Source organism: Macrosteles quadrilineatus, unplaced genomic scaffold (genome assembly GCF_028750875.1).
Source record: "Macrosteles quadrilineatus isolate MER2022 unplaced genomic scaffold, UCM_ALF_1.0 Scaffold_9__3_contigs__length_116548681, whole genome shotgun sequence".
Classification (NCBI taxonomy): domain Eukaryota; kingdom Metazoa; phylum Arthropoda; class Insecta; order Hemiptera; family Cicadellidae; genus Macrosteles; species Macrosteles quadrilineatus.
This window is the reverse complement of record NW_026542602.1, coordinates 115,782,543-115,804,615: the sequence shown is the minus strand read 5'-3', so window position 1 is coordinate 115,804,615 and position 22,073 is coordinate 115,782,543. Positions and strand designations below refer to the sequence as shown.

At 34.8% G+C, this 22,073-nt stretch overlaps 1 protein-coding gene across 2 annotated transcripts; it reads right to left on the bottom strand.

Moving 5' to 3' along the window:
• Nucleotides 1-363: 363 nt before the first annotated feature.
• Nucleotides 364-16,770, bottom strand: LOC129002878 (dynein axonemal assembly factor 11-like). Of its 2 annotated transcripts, none has more exons than XM_054430987.1 (9): nt 16,672-16,770; nt 15,355-15,522; nt 14,192-14,366; nt 11,686-11,864; nt 11,148-11,229; nt 10,747-10,974; nt 8,306-8,471; nt 7,548-7,630; nt 364-633 (listed from the first exon to the last, which is right to left on the bottom strand). In XM_054430987.1, exons 1-9 carry the CDS (start codon nt 16,679-16,681, stop codon nt 471-473), a joined length of 1,254 nt encoding a protein of 417 aa, XP_054286962.1. In that variant the 5' UTR covers nt 16,682-16,770; the 3' UTR covers nt 364-470. The 2 variants fall into 2 exon arrangements, with proteins under 2 accessions (XP_054286962.1, XP_054286963.1); XM_054430988.1 differs by having other exon boundaries at nt 8,324-8,471.
• Nucleotides 16,771-22,073: the final 5,303 nt, after the last annotated feature.

Sequence of the window (22,073 nt, the reverse complement as noted above, 5' to 3'; positions counted from 1 at the left end):
GGTTGAGTAGAAAAACTAAGATCAGATCTATGTATCGACCATTACAGATATGCATTTTTCTGTTTGAATAATACTCTACAAACGAGTTAGTAATCGTTTGGAGGCACTCAAAATTATTACATGGTATGAATATGAAAAATTATTCAAAACATTTTTTGAATAGTCAAATCATATTTCAAGACATGTAAAATTTTAGTAGAGCACTCTTCGGATGACAAAAATAGAAAATATATTTTTGAATCATTGTGGGTTCCAGCACAGTTGAATTAAAAACAATGACTATCTCAAAACGCTGGACTATAAAGCTTTGTTTCCTTAAAGCAGGGATAATCTAAAATGAAACTCTTAAATTTTTGTACGCTCTTTATTTCAATTTTCAGTCATTATCTTCGAAATCATGAATTGTATTGATAGTCATCTACAGTTTGGTATGTTAATGCTTCATTAATACCCAACGGCAGATTTTGCATCTACTCCAATGGAGGCACACTTGGATCATCTTTGAAATCCTTAGATGGAAGTTTTTCCTCTATTTTCTCCCTTAGTGGTTTCATTTTTCTTTTATTACTTCTTTCAAAAATCTTGCTAAAATCCATTTTATCATCAGGCTTACCTATTTCCAGGTATTGGCGCCTGTAAAGAAAATTTTACTTAGTGATATGATATCTAAGTTACACTAATTCAAGTCATCATTACATTAAACAAACACACTGATGTATGATGATTCCTAAACACTTTAAACTTGTTGCTGACTACTAGGACGAGCTGTTTCCTTAAGCCACATTTACACCAGAGTTTACAGTAAAATGTAATAATATTTGTTAGCAATATGTTACCTAACTAAAATTTTGAACCTTTTTTTGTGAACATGGCTTTTAAAAAGTGCTGCCCAGCCTTGGTAGCATATACATATACTAAATATGCTACAAAGACCGGGAAGTAGGTGTTAACTGTACAAGATAGTAGCTCAACAAGATCATGCTAACATAAAATAGTAACACATAATAGTTGTTTGTGTTCTTTTGTGGAGTTTCCTGTGTGCACAGGATTTCATGTGAGTACGTAAACACCTTAAGGTGAGCTTTGTTTGATACTTTTTGCCATAATGCCAGCAACAAGTTTAACAATATAGACTAACATAGCCTTACTAATCTATATATCTAATTCCGTAAGCCCAAAATTTTACAATGAAATTGTGAGCAAACGGGAGGACGTAGAAAGCTGGGAGAGGTCTCATTTTAAAGGTCTCTGCATGAAATTTTGGGGAAAAATATTCATTTTTCTTAATTATGCACCAAACGGTTGTTACGGAATCAAATAATTCACATTTAAATAACATGGGAATCTAAGTCATGTCTGCTTTGTTTACTATAAAACATGTGGTTTAACTTTATTTAAAGCATATGATATGTAATATTGTAGGATTATTATTATCAGCTGAGTTATAAAGTTATGAATCATCTGCCGTTTGGTTTGTTTACATTATTGTTTGTTCTTGCAAATAAATAGTTTTGATTTAGTTTACTTAAAATGAGTTTTAATAATTAATTATTCTATATTGGCGACGAGGAAATGCCTAGGAAAACAGACCAGTCTCAGTATAAGAGTGTAATTGACTGTAGTAACATGTCTTGTATACAAGATAGAATGAGCAGATTTTCATTTAAAGAGTATAATAGTGAACAATTGTGGGAAGACTACATAACTCGTTTTGAGTTGACCTGCAGAGTTAAGGGACTTGGTGGTGCTAACACAGAAGAACAAGCGGCTCGGCGAGATCTTCTATTGGCAAATATCGGAGAGGAGCACCTCAGGGCACTGTCGGACCAGATGTATCCAAGGGCCTGGGAGGAGTGCACCTACGACGAAGTCAAAGAGGAAGCCAACCGGTTGTTCAAGCCTACAAGGACCCTTTTTGCAACAAGGTTTGAGTTTGAAAGAGCAATAAGAAAAGATGGTGAGACATTTATTTTGTTTTATAACAGATTGAAGTCTTTAGCTAGAAGTTGTAAATATGGAGATAGCTTAGATGAACGAGTACGAGATAGGTTTGCAGTAGGAAGCAACTGTCCAGAATTTGAAGTAGAAGTCAGACAAAGATGGCCCGAGGGAGTTGATAACCGAGGTGAGCGTGTTAAGTCAACAGTAGTAGCCTACTAGAGTTAGCTCAATCTATGGAACGTGCGAGAGAAGAAGTTTCCAAACATTCGTGTAAAAATGAGATTTTCAAAGTAAGTGACAGTAAGGAAAATAGGAAACCAGGGGTACAGAAATCTACTGGTTTTAATAGATGTTATAGATGTGGGTTTACACATGACCCTAGTGAAGATAGGTGTCCTGCTGTTTCTGCTGTGTGCAAGAAATGTTCAAAGAGAGGCCACTTCGCAAGAATGTGCAAAAGTAAAAATAATTTTGTCAAGACAGACGGTAATTTGAGAAAAGTAGATGATTCTTGTGGTCTAACTTACGATGATGAGTGTAGTTCTGATATTGATGTTAGCGAAACACAAATTAGGTCAGTTAAGAGTAAGGTTCCCAGAGCTACAATAGATGTAGAATTGAATGGGTATAATGTTAGAATGGAGTTTGATTCCGGGGCTCGGGTAAGTGCTATAAGTTTGTCTCTTTGGGATAAGATCAATTCAAGTGGCGAATCTCTCAAAAAGACGTCTGATGTCATCACTGGCTACGGAAAAAATAAGCTGGAAGTCATGGGTAAGACTTTTGTGGACGTTACTTTACGTAATCGTACTAAGCGATTGCCGGTTATTGTATTACTAGAAGATGATGTTCCATTATTTGGGTTGCCGTGGAGTGTAGCTTTCAATCTTAATTTGCCTAGGGAAGTAAGGGTTAGGCGTATTGACAATGGAAAGACAAATAGTAAAGAGACAGGTAAGAGTGAAGAAAGTTATAGAAAAACGTTACAAAAAGAAGTTGAGGCATTAACTCAGGAGTTTTCAGAACTCTTTCGTGATGAGCTAGGAACGATATCTGACTCTAATGAAGTTATCCATCTAAAAAGTGGAACAAAACCCGTATCTTACGGGGCAAGACGAGTTCCATTTCCCTTAAGGGAGGCAGTGGAGCGAGAATTACAACGATTAGTACAGGAAGGAGTTTTGGAAGCAGTGGACCCTTCCGAAACACCGATAGAATGGAGTACCCCAACAGTCAACGTAGACAAGGGTGGAGGTAGAGTCAGGATCTGTGGCGATTTTCGTACAACCTTGAATCCAAACATCGTTCCGGAAAGACACCTCTTGCCAACCTTTGATGACTTGACTTCCAAATTAACTGATGGAAAGATATTTTCAGTCATAGATCTTCGAGACGCGTACTTGCAAATGAAAGTACAACCTGAGTCACAAAAGTACCTTACAATAGCAACTCATGTAGGCTACTTTCGCTACAAAAGGTTGCCTTTTGGTCTTTCCTCGAGTCCGGCAAAATTTCAAAGGTACATGGAAAGTTTATTAAAAGGACTTAATGTCGGAGTTCTACTTGATGATATAATCATTTCTAGTAAGGATAAGACCACCCATATAACCACTCTTAGAGAAGTTTTGAGGCGGCTAGAATCAAGTGGAATAAGAGCAAAACTGTCAAAATGTAAGTTCTTTGAGAAATCTGTAAAGTATTTAGGCCATACAATAGATGGGAATGGTATTCATCCCTCCGAAGACAAAGTTGAAACCATAAGACACGCACCAAGGCCAAGAAACGTGAAAGAATTACGAGCTTTTCTAGGGGCGCTAAATTTTTACGAAAGGTATATACCTAATCTTCATGCGATCGCTTCGAACTTGCATAAGCTGACTGGTACGAAGACAAAATGGAAATGGACTGACACCGAACAAAGTACGTTCGACAAGTTGAAGAATATCCTGTCATTGGAGAAGACATTAGTTCCATACGACATATCAAAGCCGATCATTGTTGAATGTGATGCTTGTGAACAAGGGGTTGGCGCTGTGCTGTTACATTTGATGCCGGATGGAACGGAAAGGCCAGTGATGTACGCCTCGAGGACACTAACCGAAGCAGAAAAAAGGTATGCTACAGTTGACAAAGAAGCACTGGCGTTAGTTTTTGCCGTGAAGAAGTTTAGACAATACCTCAGTGGAAGACATTTCAAGGTGAGAACGGACCACAAGCCACTTGAAAGAATATTTGGAATGCATCGAGATCTTACCAAAGTAGTTAACAACCGTTTGGTCCGTTGGGCTTTGTATTTAATGGAGTATGATTTTGAGATCCAGTACATCAAAGGACAGGATAATTGTTTGGCTGATTTTTTATCTCGGTTTTCACTCAAGACACAAGAAGTATTGGATCCAGATGAGAGAGAGATTCGAGCATTGGTTCAGGAGAAAATTGACGTAGTTTATCCAAATCATGAACTTGTACTGGAGTATAAGAAAGATCCAAATATGAAGAAACTTATAGACTACCTGGAACATGGTTGGCCAAAAGATACAGGAAACTTACCACCATCCATGAAACCATATTGGAATAAGAGAGAAGAGCTGACATTAGAAAACGGCATAATCATGCGATTAGGAAGAATTGTGGTGCCACAGATTTTGAGAGAAAATGTATTGAAAGAACTCCACAAAGGACATCCTGGAATAGAGGCAATGAGATCCCTATCAAGGTATTATGTTTGGTGGCCTAATCTGAATAAGGATGTTGAGGTTTATGTCCGTAGATGCCACCCTTGCCAGAGTAACCGATCATTTGACACAGAAGTACCTCTATATCCTTGGAATGTGCCAAGTGATCCTTGGGAGCGAATTCATCTTGACTTCGCAGGTCCATTCGACAACCGATTCTGGTTAGTAGGAATCGATGCGTACTCAAAATGGGTTGAGATCGAAGTTATGGACCGTACGACAACTGCTGCTCTTGTAAATAGATTAAGGACTTGGTTTTCGAGGTATGGTGTTCCTAAAAAAATTGTATCGGATAATGGCACCCCCTTCACATCTCATGAGTTTAAGAGTTTTTGTAAGGACAATAACATATGTCATGTTACATCTGCGCCGTATCATCCAAAAACCAATGGTTTAGTGGAGAGGATTATCAGAACCTTCAAGAGTCGATATAGTGCTTGCAAACAAGAAGGTCTCAGTTCATCACTTGCACTTTTACAAGTGTTGCTTGCCTATCGAAATACCCCACAAAAGACCACAGGACAACCACCATCAGTCCTTTTCTATGGTAGAAGATTACCAACAGCTTTGGATAGGTGGAGGTATAATAGCAGAGAGAGAATAGAAAATCAAGTGTGGCGACAGAAGTACTACCACGACTTAAAATCCAAACAAAAGGAGTTTTCTGCCAAACAAGAAGTGTGGGTTCAAAATGAAACGAAGAAGGGTTGGAGACCAGGAACAGTACAAGAAAGGACGGGAGAGCTATCATACACCGTTTTAGTAGGAGGAGATATAAAGAGAAAACACGCTGACCAGCTGAGAGCAAGAGAAGGTGCAACTGATCCACCTCAATGGAAAATGCAAATGGAACCTGAAAATGATGATGTACATAGTTTCGGAAACTCAGCCTAAATTGAGTGGGGAGAAATGTAGGATTATTATTATCAGCTGAGTTATAAAGTTATGAATCATCTGCCATTTGGTTTGTTTACATTATTGTTTGTTCTTGCAAATAAATAGTTTTGATTTAGTTTACTTAAAATGAGTTTTAATAATTAATTATTCTATAAATATGTACTGTATATGCATACTATAATAAAGTTGAAATAGACATTTACCCAATTTTAAGGGTCTGGATTATTTAATGGAGTACGATTGGTTGTGTTAGGTATGTCTGAACCAAGTGTAAAGTTACAAGTGATTGCTGGAGTATGCAAAGGGGACTTATTTTTCCATGCCGAAAAACAAACTAATATCTATATAGACCCTGATATGCTGTTTAAGTTTACAAGTATTCAATTCCCATTGCGATTACCTTTCAATATTACTTATTATTAAAACAAAGGACAAGGCTGAACCTTAACACAAGTTGGCATTTATTTTAAGGAAAAAAAACAGTGTTTACCCATGGTCAACTTTATGTTGCTTTTAGCCAGGTAAAGCGGCCAGATGATGTTAAAATAGTAATAGAATCATATAAAGACGATGGAATTAACCAAAATGGATACCATACAACAAATGTTGTTTTCAGAGAGATTTTGTTATAAACAAAATACAACATTTTTCTGTCATCGTAATTAGCATTTTACAGTCTGGAGGATGACATTATCTCTATGTGTTTAATCTAAGTGAATTTGTCTATATTCAAAGAGATTTGTATATATTTAATTAATAGTCATGAAGATTATAATTGAAAATGATCCTTAGTTGTATTTATGATTAGAAAGTTTTTATAATACCGCATGAACAGTCTTTTGGAACTTTTATTTTAAACAGAGCAGACAACAAAATTATGCATTATGCAGGTATGTAATAATTATTATACATATTATAATATACAAAAATGTTAAACGATAATTCAAGTTGAACCAATGGAGATCAACCCAATGGTTCAAGGTTCAACCCATGAGACAAAATATATATACATATATAGGGGCTATTGCCCCTAAAAGCCACTAGTATTACTATAATTTTGCCCCTTGAAACATTAAATACTCTTTAACTTATTCCTCTTAGATTCATCAGGCAGCAGATTTTAGCTAATTCCTTTCAAATTGTGATTAATTCATGAGTAACTTCACAATGTTCTCTATCGAAATACAACTTCTAAAATAGGTTGATTAGTAAATGACACTCGTCAATCTGAGTGAAATCTCACTCTATCCCAATATTTGCATTGATGTGTCAGACAAAGTCTATACAAGCTGAGCGGGGGAGGGAGGTAGCTTCAAAAACAGAATAGCATTGTTTTAGTCTATTACAAAACTGACTGTACTGTACGCCAGCTGACTTAACCAGTTCCTTTCTTGTATAATAAGAGTGTAGTAAGAAGCTATTTACGGTAAAGTGTAGCAAAAACATGTTTAACACTAGGTTTATTAAATCTTATTTTTACGTAATGATTTTTAATATCATATGCAGACAAATGGCAGCTGGGTGGTTAAAGTGCTCACCTAACAATCAAAAGGTCGCTGGTTCTATCCTGAGAAAAGTCAGTAGCTTTTGATTAAAAAAAGGACCCAGCTGTCCCTGATCATTGGGCTTTAAAAGATCATTCTGACACAGCTGATTTAATCAGTAACAAAGCTACACAGATCATCTCACAACATTCTATACTCATCCTTCACTCATGTTCGTGTTAAAATGCACACCTAGGTGACATCCCCATCACAAAATTATAATGGTATGCCAGTGAGTTGGGAAATTGGTATGAATATAACACACATCTAACATACCAGATAGAAAATCATACAGAAATGGATGTCTAACTGTAAAACTAGCGGATTATTACAATATAATATACACATGCTTTTAAAAATATTTTAAAAATTAAATAGAAAGCATTTAGGTTTTAACTGAATAAATCCATTCTGTGAAATAGGAATTTACTTTGACATATCACATCCTGAAGTCTGAGTAGAGGATGGAGTCGATGGGTTGACTGGTGGCTTCATCTTTACAACTCCATTAACCTGCAGAACAAATACAGAGAAATAAACAAACAAACAATGTCAAAAGCTGTGGTTAGTAAAACTATTTATTTCAACAACATATATGTAGTGTTTGCAGTGATAATGCTACTCGCGTGGTTTTATTAAGTTATCCACTTTGTTTGTTGTACACTCCATTCTGAAATACTCAACATCCCACTTTCTGCCGTCAAACTCCTCTATATGTGCAGGAAACAATTATTTATGATTATCTCTTTGGTATTTCTAACCATAAGATACCAAAGTCAAACTCCTCTATGCAACTGAACCCCATTTGATCATCTTAGGTATAATATTACCTTTTGGTACGACTGGACATTCCATCCCCATGTTTAAAAAGTTGTCGCCAGTTTTTAATCAAAATCGTCTAGTTGATGTGAGCCAAGAATTTTCATCTCAAATTTTCACAATACTCTTTGATGGGTTGTCAATTTCTTGGGAAAAACAAAATTCCTGTTGTGAACACCAAAAACTTTTGAATGTATCAACATATTGCCAACAAAAAATCTGAGTTCTTTGGATTTGTTATAAACATTGGTTTAAACATGTGTTTTAAACTCCGGTGTAAAAAACACAGCTTACAACTTTCATAAAAGATGAATATTGTATTTATTGTATTACACCATAATACAGTAGGCCTATATATACAGAAAATACCTTGGGCATTGTTACTACCAAGTGGCCTGTGGTTTGTGAACGTTGCGCTGTTGACAAGGACACTTGGACCTCATCTTCCAGTGTGATCTGGAACACCTTCCCCTTGACTCTAACTGTCACATACGTCGGCTGTACATCCACGTCTAACAAACTGGTGTCCAGGTGTCTGCAAATAACAGAGAAAACAGACAAGGTGTAGCACTGTTAACACTAGTTTAGTCATTACCATCATTTAAGTGGTTAATCATGAACCACTGATTAAGTTAGAATTCACCTTAACTTCCTAATTAGAGTTGAGTAAAACTAACTAAATAAACTTTCCTTTTTTGTGTAGAAAATTTTTTCTGCAGAAAATTAAACTATTAAAATTTTTTTTTAAATATAGAGTTTTAAAACCACTTTCTATTACCCAGCATCTCAGCAAGAATTAGTTGGTGCAATTAATAGCACTTAGTTAAACTTAGTAGTTTTTTATGAAAACATTTAAAATCTTGGTACACAATACAAAAATATATGAGAGAAACAAAAGAAATGGAAGAGCATAAAATACTATGATTATAATAATCACAGCCAGAGATGTCACTGAGTGAAAATTTAAAAACGTACGTTTTCAGGAAAAGCACTTTGCAAATTTTTTTCCCCTTTTTTTAAAACTTTGATTATTTTTTTTATTTTATTAACATTTTAAGTTTCATAAAATGTCCATGGTAACGCAATATCTTTGGCAGTTTTCTTTTTAAAGAGCATCTTTAGTAGAAAAACACAAAATCCTGTCACGACCATAACGGACGTTCAAATGAATATTAAAAATAGTTAATATTATTTTTATAACTATGTTTTGCTATAAACTAATTTACTTTTATGACCATTATACAATAAAAAGGTCACTGAGCTTTTGCTATATTTGGTCTTTCTAGAAAAAATTAAGAAAAACTCAAAAAATAGAAAAAAGCCAATAAAATCTTTTTAAGTTTGTATAACTCCGAAAAAACTTACCTGAGACCCGAAAAATCGTTATGTTTGTATAAAGGTGTGCTTCTTTTGTGTATAAAACATTGAAATATGACGATATTTTAATTTTTGAAATTTTTATTATAGAAATCATAAACATGATGGTCAGGGACAAGCGGTACGGTCGTGAATTGTCTGGAATAATCTAAATCTGTCCAAACAATCCTTCAATTATACTGTTAGTTATAATAAAACTATGTGTTTCAATTGAACTAAACTGTTCAATTTACAATTATATTAAAGTTATTGTCACGACCAAACACACTATAATCCATAAGGCTGGATTGGTCGTGAAAAAAACCGCGATGGTCGTGAAACTTTGGTCGTGAAATTACGTGTTATTTGGCTCTGTTCTGGCGGTAGCCCTGCACCTCATGTTCGAGGATACAAAGTGGACTTCTAGGTTAATCTAGCAATTGAAATATCTTATAAACAAAAATTAACACCATGTATACTTCATCGAATGACTACGTACGGTCATGGACACACCAAAATTACAAAATAGCTTATTCCCTATATGGGAAATTCGCTAAAACACAATCTTTCCTTTATTAATCTTGTAATTCCTCCTTTCAACTCAAAACGACCGGCACTACAATCCTGACGTACACCCCGAACTAGTCTCTAAAACCAACTGACGCAATCGACGCCAGGCTTGCCACTGTCGTGCTCCAAAGTTGAAATTTTTTCCCAAATGGTCGTGACGCCAAATCGAGGGACAGACTTATTTTGTCATTGTAGTCAGTCTGCAATGACAATAAAATTATAATATGCTCCTTTTTTGTAAGTTTAATAACCATTGATGACATAAAAATATGGCTTTATATATTTCGGCATGAATAATTAGTCTAAAAACAGCGTGAAAGTTGGAAAATGTACCCTAGGGACACGTCATGGTCGTGAATTTCGAGACTTTAAAAATACGAAAAAAATACCTAGAACCTATTTAAAACCAAATAAATGTGTGTAACATGTTGCCCCCGTCCCAAAAAATATTAAAACACATAATAATAAACTACAAATCCAGTATCTACGAAGTAAAAGGCCAGGGACATGAAAACGTACGTTTTTAAATTTTCACTCCACTACTTTTTCTAGCAATTGTTAGGATTAAAGTTAGTCTAAGTAATAACAATAAATCCTTATTTGTCATTAGGAAACATTTAGGATCATACATTAATCGTCAAACAAAAACAACATCAACTTCAATATTATGAAAAACAATAAACCTTACGTCAATATCAAGAATAAACAAACAACAATAAATTAATTACCTGCAGGAGTGTTTTATCATGATAAAGCATCAAGTGACCATCCAGGTATATGATATGATTTCAAAGATGTATTTGGTCAGATTTTAAAAAATCATCCAGGCTATTAGAAAGGGTTGTCTAGTAGCCAATTATAAGCAAGACGAAACACAAACTTACTTGTAAATCCCTAAAGTTAGGACGTAGCAGTTTCTATCCTCGTCATCTTCAAATGAAAATGACAGTTTGGCCTCATTTATGTTGTTTGGTTTTCCATCTTTATTAAACAGATTGATTTCTCGTTTTGTTGAATTTTTCACTTCTTCAGGTTTTTGTTTTGCTCGCCTTGAGTGGTGGGCGATTTCAATCCTTGTCTCAGGCGTGTTTTCACTTATTTCTTCCCAAAACCTGGATCAGAAAAATTTTACTTTTATTACACAATTTGAAGCCAACAAACGTTTTGCCCATTCTATATAGAGGAAGCTAGATTTTTAAAATCCAATATATTAAAATATAATTTCTTTGAAACATCAGGAAACAAATGTAAGTTTACAAAATTATTTTTTAAATCCACAACTTACTTAGAATCATCCATAGTGGCTTTATCCCCAGCAGCGTTCAGACATTTTTCTTCGGCGCTTTTCTTTTGTTGCTCTCTTTTTTCTGTGATACAGACAGAATAAAATACATTACAAGTATTAATTGATCTAGTGTCAAAGACACTACAAACAAGTACTACATTTATACTGTACCGCCTCTAAATTCTAAAACGTCTAGAAAAAACTTGTATAGACCTACTTCTTGTTTTATATTGCTGCTGTTGGAATCAAGACATGACAATCGATGTGCCTTGCACAAATTAGGTACTTGTGTCACTCATAGATGTTTCAAGAGGAATTTTTTTCATTAATTCTTGTTAAATCTTGTATTAAATCTTGGTTATCCTTGACCTAAGTGCATCAAATGTGTGTATATTGTATATTAATTGTTTATAAACTATGGCAGAAACTTACTTCTCTGTGTAAGTGCTTACTGATGGTTCGTTAGAATCTAAACATTGACAGATTTTACTGCTACTGAACTCGGGCAAATAATTATGTGAGAATACATCAAACTTACTTTTGTAATCAAGCTGTTGAGCAATAATCTTTGGCCGAACAAGGGTGTAATTCTGGACAGCCCTGATGCGTTCCGAGCGTTCAATCTCCTTAGCATCAAGAGTGTGTAATTGTGGCAGTGTTGCCACTACAAACTCTCGATAACCCTCGTAATCTGTGCAGGGGTTTCCGGTCAGGTACCTGCAAAGTTGAAATGACAAATTTGTCACAATACGTTTAGACACAGAGGAGTTAAGAAAGCAAAAATACTAATTTCTCATTACAGAAAGTTAAATACAGTAGAACATCATCGCTATTTCAAATTTCAGAGGAGAGAAAATATATTTAGAATTATGGATAGTTTGAATTAAAGAGGTGATTATTAGGGGCACTTCTTAGCACTCATTCTTGCTCACTGCACTAAAACAGTCATCAAATAACAATCACTTAACACCGCAAAATCTGACTGACCGTTAAAGACATCAACTTGTAAGGTGTGCAGTGTCACAGAAAACATACTACTATAACCCAGAATGCTGACCGCGTGGAGCTTTGCCTGTCAATTCATATGCAGTATGTTTACTGTGGCGGTGTGCCGGGGTCGTGGCTTTTCCGATCTAAGCTCTCCCGTATTGCCTTAAAAATAAAAATGCCCTGAGTCGCTCGAGCTGGAAAACTCCATCACGGTCTTTCCACGATTCAATTTTGATCCAACCGTATCAATATTGTCTGATAAAGCTCAGAGTGACATATGACCACAGGGGGTCATTGATGCCAACACACTCATCATCGCTTTAATACTCTAAAAAATTTTCAACTATATTTTACTCTTGCTTGTAATGTGCCAGGCATATTCGCCGGTCTTTCTAGAATAAAATAGATGAATAAATTAAAATCGTACCTTAAATGCCAGGCCAATAACCAATACTAATCCCTAAATACAATTAATTATTGCCAGGCTCATTCGCCGGTCTTTCTAAATAAAATATCTCAATAGCTGAAAAATATCTGCAAGTCTTGTTGATTGTTGAAGGTTGAGGTTTAGACTGTTGGTCGGACTTCTCAACTGGTTTCAACTGACTTCCAACTGATCTAGAACGGCTACCGGCTCTGGTTTTATTCGCCACAGAAGTAGCGAGATTATTCCAGCAATGATTACAGGAACTACTTATTCTGTGTTCAGCGGACGGCGACGTAAGCTGGTGACTCTTATCAACTGGTTGACCTTCGTCCCCGAAGCATCTTATTGTCCGCGCCGTAACAACTGTTTCTTGCTAACGGTTGTAAACATCAACTTTTTTTAGTGCCGTTCAATATTTACAACCGTTTCAAACTTTGAAAGAAAACGAACGGAAGCTAATGATACACTGTGGGAACATCAATAATAGCGTCAGTTGAAGTTTCAATAGGCATATTTATTATCCTGAATTCAAATTAAAGAGGCTTACGGTAACACAGTTTGAATTGTAGAGGTTGACTTCGAATTTTGGACGTAACAGTTTGAATTACGGCAACAAAATTTGAATTGTAGAGGCTCGAGTATGTGCAAATTTGAATTGTAGAGGATGCATTAAGCGTAAAAATCACATTGAACTATTGGTATATTATTTTTCTAATTTTAGAGGTTTTCTGAGGGGAACAGACAAACATAGTAATACTAGAGGTTTTTGAATGATAGAGGTTCGAATTAGCGAGGTTCTACCTTCACAGTATTGTGGTAGAAGTAGAGTGGCAAAAAAAATTATCTGTGTAGCCGAGTGGTTGCTCGCCTTCAAATCTGAACTTCACTGGTTTGATTCCAAGCGAGATTGTTACTATGAACCCAGCTGTCATTTAATGACGTGCATGAATTTTGTCAGGCTATCAATTAGATGCTATCTAACAAAACAGTAGTTAGATATAGTTACAAGATCATGGTTATTTGGACGGTTCTCTTACAAAAAAGGTTATAAAATGCTTAAAGCGTAGCTACACGAATACATTTTTTTTATCCTAGGAGTATTCTTTTGCTTATTATTTCATTAAAGCATACGATTCAGTGTTATGTTTTATTTTTATTTTACAGAAAACACTGCTTATAGACAACTTAACTAGGTATGTGAAGTGATTAAGATAGAGATATGTGCTGTTGAATTAGAAAGTCACATGGCAAGTCATTGGTGATCACAGTGATTAGATTCCCAGGCCTCAAAGTCCAGTCTCAAACCAAGAAACCAGCAATATTGTTATCTTATCAGCTCATAAATAAGAGGTTAATTTACCTTATATCCTCTTGTGACTCTTATATATACCTCCTCTAAGGGCGGATCCACCCTTAGAGGAGGTATACAGTATAAAAGAGTCACAAGACGATACTAAGGTAAATTAACCTCTTTATATGTTAAGTGACTCGAGACTACACAAAAATGAAATCATCAAGGCGATACAACTTAACTCACATATTATGTTTGATAACTACCTATATATACTTTCTTGCAGTGATAACTAGAGAGCATATTCTTATATTTAAAAAAATCTAAAATACATACAGATGCTGAAGATGTTGATTCGCCTTCAATCTTTCTACTGACAGAAGATCCCCGATAAAATTTAATGTTAGATCCAACTTTTGGAGGGATTCACATCCTTCAAGATTTTCAATAACTTCTACATTGTTTAAAGCAAGATTTAGATACTCCAAGTTTTTCATTTTATGTACATTTTCTAGAAATAAAAAGAATCAGGTATAGTAATTGATGATTTAATAAAATTAGCATTACTGGCTTTTGATGTATGTCAGTTTTATACTGAAATTTCAGGTTTCAGTTTTGTACCTTCTATCGTGGACAAAAAAGAATGAAATAGACCGACAGCAGTGCTGCAGTTAGCATTTGATCTGGCGTCCACCGCTAGGAGTGCCGTGTAGTTACGGCACATACCCCTGCAGCGTCTGCTGGTAAGTTAGCAAGGCGAGGAGCCGACGACGGGACGGCCGTGAATCGAACGCCGAGCACGCTCTAGCGGCACATTGCAAGACCTTCCATTGACAGTCTATATTTATTCTATTTGTCTATGCTTCTTCATTCCATACCCAAGCTAACACTGTATCCAGAGATTTTGAATACAAATTAGTCTACTTGAAATGAGGGTTTATTTTATTTTACGGCATTTTCCCTTAGCTTTTTCTATTTTATTACCTGATATAGTAATAAATCATTTTCTAATGATAGTTGTTATGGATTTTCACGACATTTTTGGCTTATTCAGTTGTAGCATATTAGAGAAAAATTTCAATTGTCCATATTTAGTGAATAGGCTGAGCTTTGGTCTAAGTGTAAGTTTCATTTTTTTTAATCTATCTGAACATAAACTCAATAAAGCAACTAGAAATTCTCATGGATCGTTTTGCTGCCATGAAAGTAGTTTTTCTTTCATATATCACTGGGTATGTTATTTGAATAAGAAAGAGTAACAACCCCTTTGGGAAAGTGGTCTAAAAACCCTTAGGCTTGGCAAATTACTCTTTTTGAATATGCCAAAAGATCAAACCCACAGAACCACTGAACCAAAAAGACTATAAATAATGTTTGTAAATGAATGTCCATATGAGCTATACTAATTTACAATATTAGGGCGCCGGCCTGACCTGTTCAATGATGATTTGATATAATTCATCAGTGATGTGATAAAAAGTAGTCTCGATTGTTCTTACCTATTCTTGATATTAAATTGGACTGTAACAGTAAAATTTTCAAATCCCTGCACCAGTTTTGAATGTGTTCAAACTTTTCAATGTCCTCTTGATGCAAGGAGAGTTCTTCGAGGGTAGAAATGACACATTCATTGTGCTCGCTTCTTTTTCTAACAAGTTCTTCTGTTACTGTAACAAACACTTACTATAACTTTACCACTGTAAACAAATTTACTAAACACTATTTTAAATAGTTTGTCTTCTTACCTGAAATGAGAGTCTATAATGTTTTATGTTATCAGAGCTGCAGCAGCAGAAACATACACTTAATAATAAACAAAGTATAAAAGTAATCCTACTATAATATTATAAATGAGAAAGTTTGGATGGATGGATGTATGGATGTATGGATGTATGTTTGTGACAAGTGAACGCAAAAAATACTGGTCGGATTGGGCTGAAATTTGGCATGATGATAGCTCACATTCCCGATTAACATATAGGCATATTCTTATTTCAAAAATCCTTTCGGGCTCCGCCCCAGTGGCTCTGGAGTTTCCTATGTTAACCTTATGAGAAATGGAATTATTGAATCTTAACAGCTGTTTCAACTTAACAAGTTGGTTCTGTTCTATGATGTTCAATAGCATTAAAGTTACAAGGATTACCAACAGGGTGCAGCACTATTATTTCTTTTACATTTATGACAACAGCTAATTTGCAACCAAAAGGTGAGTGAGCGTAGCGAACGAACTTCAACCTGGAGGCGAGTTAGCGTAGCGAACGAGCTAACCTGAAGGCAAGTGAGCGCAGCGAACGAGCTCCAACCTAAAGGTGAGTGAGCGTAGCGAACGAGCTCCAGCCTAAAGGTGAGTGAGCGTAGCGAACAATTGAGCCATGCGAACTAGATAATCTTGAAATTAAGAAGTTAAACGGGGCAAAGCCCGCGGGTTACAGCTAGTCAACTAAATAAATCTTTATCACACAAGGGACATTGGGAATGGACCGATGTAATAATAAATCCAGCAAACAAATCTCACAATGCCAATAACTATACAGTGTACATTGACACTTTTTAATGATGAAGGATTGGGATATTGAGCTGAATAGCATACTTTTCTATATAATGATATTGTATAACAGTATGAAATTTGCTAATAAAAGCAGTTCAAAAATACACTTTGTGTAGATCTATTGTAAAATTGTCTATTGTAAATGTAACATAAAGTGGTTAGTCAAATTACTGCACAATGTTGTTCAAAACTCATAGTAGTGTCTAGCTACTGTAAACAATTTGTACACAGGCACACAGTATGGAATAAAATAAAATGAACTTACTCAACACCATAGCTTAGTCAGACCAAATAAATACAGTTATAATTATTTTCACAATAAAAGAAACTACAGACTATTACAGTAACTGTTTGCATTAAAAACACATATCAACCAAAACACTCAGCATTTAAATACAGAACAGACGACAATATTAAAGTTGTTGGTAGGTTGTTATGACAACAAACTATCATCGCCACTCTCCAGCTTGGCGAGTCAAGTGGCTCAGTCGGTATAGGGGGTCGGCCGGCGGGTCAGTCGTGACGGACTTCGGGCCAAACACGGTACGTCCAGAGTGCAGCCGATTCAGATTTATATTTTTGGCGCGTGCCTGGCCTGAATAAGGATAATATTTTAGTTAGGATAATATTTTGTTGGTGGCCACAGTGGAAGCAGGAAATACGACGCCGGTACTGACTCGGTTAGCAAAAAAGCAATTCAGTTGTAGGTTGTAGTTATGAACTTGTTGAATGAGGAATTAAGTGTACAATTATCCCAAGTAGCAAAAATCGTTGGCCCAACGTTTCTGTCGATCGTTGGCCAACGGTATGTTTTGGCACTCAGTCTTACGGTTGGCCAACCAACCAATTTTGCGGAAGGGCCAACCATCCCATTGGGCATAAACATAAAAAACACAAAATAATACAGATTTTGTATGCAAAGCATAATTATGAGTTGAGTAAATTGATTAAATAGTTAATAAAAACTTATTTTGTAAATAAAAACGAAATAAAATTTTTTGGCCGGGACGGGTCTCGAACCCGGTACAATTGACATGTGAGCCTCACGCCTTACCTCTGAGCACAGAAAACGTACTACTATACCGTTATAGTAGTACGTTTTCTGTGCTCTGAGCTAACTGTGCTTGTTGATTAAGAGTGTTTTCAAGTGGTGAAAGAGTAGCCGACAGGTGCAATGGTCACAATTAATACTTTAAATATTTTTGATGCTACAGTATAATATGATTCTGTTAATATGTTTAGGCCTCAAGTAGTTGAATTGTTTTTCTGGTAGTTGGAGAGGATACTAGTATTTGAATATAGATTATTTAATTACCATTAGATTAGTAGGCTACTAAAACTGTTATAATTGATTGTTATATAATTAATTAATCTTTTCTCTATAACTATTAAAAACTTGCTTAAATAAGTTAAAGAATATTAAAAAAAAAATAATTATAATAATTATTAAATGTTAAGCAGGTGTTCCCCACTGTATCTACGTAGTATCACAACTCACAACATCATCTGACTACATTCATTATTGATCCAAATTTTTACAATATTTGTCTTATATTCTGCTGCCATAACATTTATGTACTTTTAAATAAATCAATTTGTTAAAATTCGTTTTAGAATGTTTTATTCTTAAACCCAACGAAGGCCCAACGATTCTTTCCTTTGTAGGGCCAACGAATACCAGTTTCCATTGGGCCAACGTTGGCAAATCGTTAAAATTTCTGCCAACCATTTCCCAACCGTGCCACGTACGTTTTCTGTGACCGTGCCGACCATTTCCCAACGTTGGGCCAACGATGTGTGCTACTTGGGATAGCATCGCAAATTCTTGTGAAGTTACAGCCAGTGAAAAATTGTGTTTAGGAGATTTCATATTGCTTTCCCCACCTAGAAATGATTGAGCACGGTTCTTTATAAATTGTTGAATAGGGCATGAAACTGGTTACATTTTGGAAAAAATAAGCTTGACAAATCAGTATTCATTAGTTGTATAACAATTAAGTTATTTATATGTGTTGTCAATTTGTAATATTTATTTGTTGATATTGTTGCTTGCTCTAAGTTAAACAATTAAATTATTTATTTTTGTTGTCAATTTGAAATGTATTTGTTATTATATATTGTTACAAGGTTATGTCATAGATAAACATGTTTTATCTATGGTTATGTTTTATTGTTACATAGTCACACTTATTGTATGAATACGATGTTGTTGAATATTTATAGTAACACACAATATCTTTCCTTGTTTATTATTGTTTATTTTTGTAATGAATCAATGAAATGGGTTTCCCGTTGGAATAAATTAACTTGACAATCTAGGCCTACTGTAGAATCAATGTTTTTACTTTCTCCCCCTATACCTATAGTATATGGAGCTAAAGTATTGTTTTCGTCAAAATTTTCGAGTTTGAGTTTTGAGTGGATATATTCGTTTTGGGTCCCCCTGGACCCAAAAAAGTGGTTTTCGAAGTGATGTCTGTGTGTGTGTGTGTGTGTGTGTGTGTCTGTGTGTGTGTCTGTGTGTCTGTGTGTCTGGATGTGTACAGAGCTAGGGACTGCACCTGTGGTCCGATTTCGATGAAATTTGGTATGTAGGTTCTAATCCATGGTATCTCCAGGTGTTTTTTTCTTTTTTTTGAAATTTTGATTTTTAATGGGGATTTTTCCATAAAAACCCATAAAAAACGGAAAAATCGAATTTTCTCAAAAATGGCCCGAACGATTTTGATAAAAATTTAGTATGTTGTAGCCCTTTAAATTCTGAACAAAATGATACAAATTTCATTTCTCTAAAAATTACGGTTCAAAAGTTATGGTAAATTATGTTATTTTCCCATAAAAACCCCGTAAAATAACGAAAAATAAGATTTTAGAATAAAATTCCAGTTTTAATTTAACATAGTATGTTATGGTCCTTAAAGTTTTGATAGTTTTTTTCATTTAAAAAAAAATAATTTTTTATGGGAATTTTCCCATAAAACCCCATAAAATAACGGAAAAATAGGATTTTCCCAAAAACAGCAAGAACGATATTGACAAAAATTTGGTATGTTATAGTCCTTTATATTCTAAACAAAATGGTACAAATCCCATTTCTGTAAAAATTACGGTTCAAAAGTTATTGTAAATTATGTTATTTTCCCATAAAAAACCCATAAAATAACGGAAAAATCGGATTTTCACAAAACTGGCCCAAAACGATTTTGATAAAAATTTTGTATGTAGCCCTTTAAATTCTGAACAAAATGATACAAATTTCATTTCTCTAAAAATTACGGTTCAAAAGTTATGGTAAATTATGTTATTTTCCCATAAAAACCCCGTAAAATAACGAAAAATAAGATTTTAGAATAAAATTCCAGTTTTAATTTAACATAGTATGTTATGGTCCTTATAGTTTTGATAGTTTTTTTCATTTAAAAAAAAATAATTTTTTATGGGAATTTTCCCATAAAACCCCATAAAATAACGGAAAAATAGGATTTTCCCAAAAACAGCAAGAACGATATTGACAAAAATTTGGTATGTTATAGTCCTTTATATTCTAAACAAAATGGTACAAATCCCATTTCTGTAAAAATTACGGTTCAAAAGTTATTGTAAATTATGTTATTTTCCCATAAAAAACCCATAAAATAACGGAAAAATCGGATTTTCACAAAACTGGCCCAAAACGATTTTGATAAAAATTTTGTATGTAGTCCTTTAAATTCTTAACAAGATTATACTAATCCCAATTCCATATATTTACTCTCACCGCTTACACAATATGATAAAGGTTGTTGACAAACTTATGGGAGAAAGTATGTGTCAGAATGCTGATATCGTTTATTTATCTATGGTAGAATCTTTGGAAACACATAATATGCAGCTACATGGTATAAATAAAGCTGCTTAGCAATGTCAAAAAACTTAAACATGCACAAAATTCAAACTACTAAAATCAAATCATATGATTTAAGAACATAAACACATAACCTCAATAACCTCAAAACATTAATTGATTAATTAATTAATAGTTGTGTTGTGAGTTGTGAGTTTCTTGACTGTGACTACTTTCAAGCTCTTCATTCAAATAAGTTTTGGTTTGTAACTTTTTCTGATTCAAATGATGGAGTTATAATCACAATTAATTAAGATATGAATAAACAGTCAAGTTTAAACGAATAACATGGCAGGTAATTTTATCCATTTTGTTAATTTGTTACATGTATTTTCCTACAGTAGGCCTAGCCAATGTAAAAAAAAAATTATTAGTCCTGCATGTAAGTTACATTTTTATAATGCTTCTCTATAAAAGAAAATACAGCTCAACTTATTTGAACTATTAAACAGGTCAACAATATTTTTTGCCATTAAATTACAAGGCCCAATTCTACAATTTATTAGCCTAAGTTAATGTTCCAGATTTCAATGTACCAGCCCTAGTGCCAACCTTATGACATAAGACTCATAAGAGGTTTATTTTTACCTTCTAAGCTGATCTTTTCTCTCTCTCTAAACATTGGAATTACCATAAGTTAATGAGTTGTCATTCCATTCATTTTGCTTGCACGTTTGTCTGTTAACCAAACTAGGCTGCACTTCACTTTACGTACTAGACTCATTCGAATGAAAATATCGATTATCTGATTGTTTCATTCGATATATTGTTTGGTTAACCTTACCTAACTAACCAAACGATATATCGAATAAGTTAATCGAATTATCGATCGATATTTTCATTCCAATGAGTGTAGGACGTAAATTAAAGTGCAGCCCCAAACTAGGTACTTAAATGTTGACAGGTCCATGTTTCCGCCATAATGATCCAAGCTCAAGTTTAATTTCTTCTGTCAAATCCTCAAAATCAAACTGTCTGTTGAACCAGGTGCTTTGTACCACTTATTTCAATGAAGGTAAGTAGGCCTAATTTATTTAGTTCCCTTTCATTTTTGAGTTTAAGCAGGTTTACACTAAAATACACTGAATGAAATTACAACGGGAAATGAACCAATTATCTATACTCTCTTGGTCTTCGGGGTTCGACCGCGTCCTTAGGTTATGTACACTATGTACAGAAACTACTGACGTTTCGGCCACATAACAGTCAGCCATCTTCAGGGCGAGCGAGCACTATCACCGTAGTCACAGAACTCGACTGGCACGGGTGGGCCGGGCTCGTAGGTTATATACCCTCTTGATGGTGGTGGGGGTGTTCTGGAACTTTCCACTCCGTTCTAGCTCCACTGCGCTCCGGCCGCTTCTAGAACTTTCTTGGCTTTCTCTGGCGAGCGGGGTAAAACTACCTTAGTTTTAAACCTTACCTGTAAACCAAGTGGTTGTGATTTCGTTTCGTAAAATGATTTTGTATTTTTAGCTACAAGTACATCTTTTACAAATTTACTTGCAAATCAAGGGCGGTGTGATTCTTGTAGGTATAATTATGTTGTAGAGATTTTTTTTTTATGACCTCGTTTTATCTTCTCCTCTCCACGCAACATACGCTTAGGCCTAATTAGTTGACTATTCATTGTTGTTAAAAAGAACAGAATGATTATACAATTAAATATAAACGGCATGATTTTAATCACTCAATATAGAACTAATTGTTAATTAATTTGTAATAGACTAATGTGCTCTTTAGTATTCATCCGATTTTTTTCTTTTGTACTGTATCTATAATGT

Excerpts from the sequence above, each read along its gene's own strand:
- LOC129002878 (XM_054430987.1), bottom strand. Across the intron at positions 11,865-14,191 it reads AATCAACATCTTCAGCATCT|GTACCTGACCGGAAACCCCT; the intron begins GTATGTATTTTA and ends TCAACTTTGCAG. Across the intron at positions 634-7,547 it reads TCAGGATGTGATATGTCAAA|GCGCCAATACCTGGAAATAG; the intron begins GTAAATTCCTAT and ends TTTTCTTTACAG.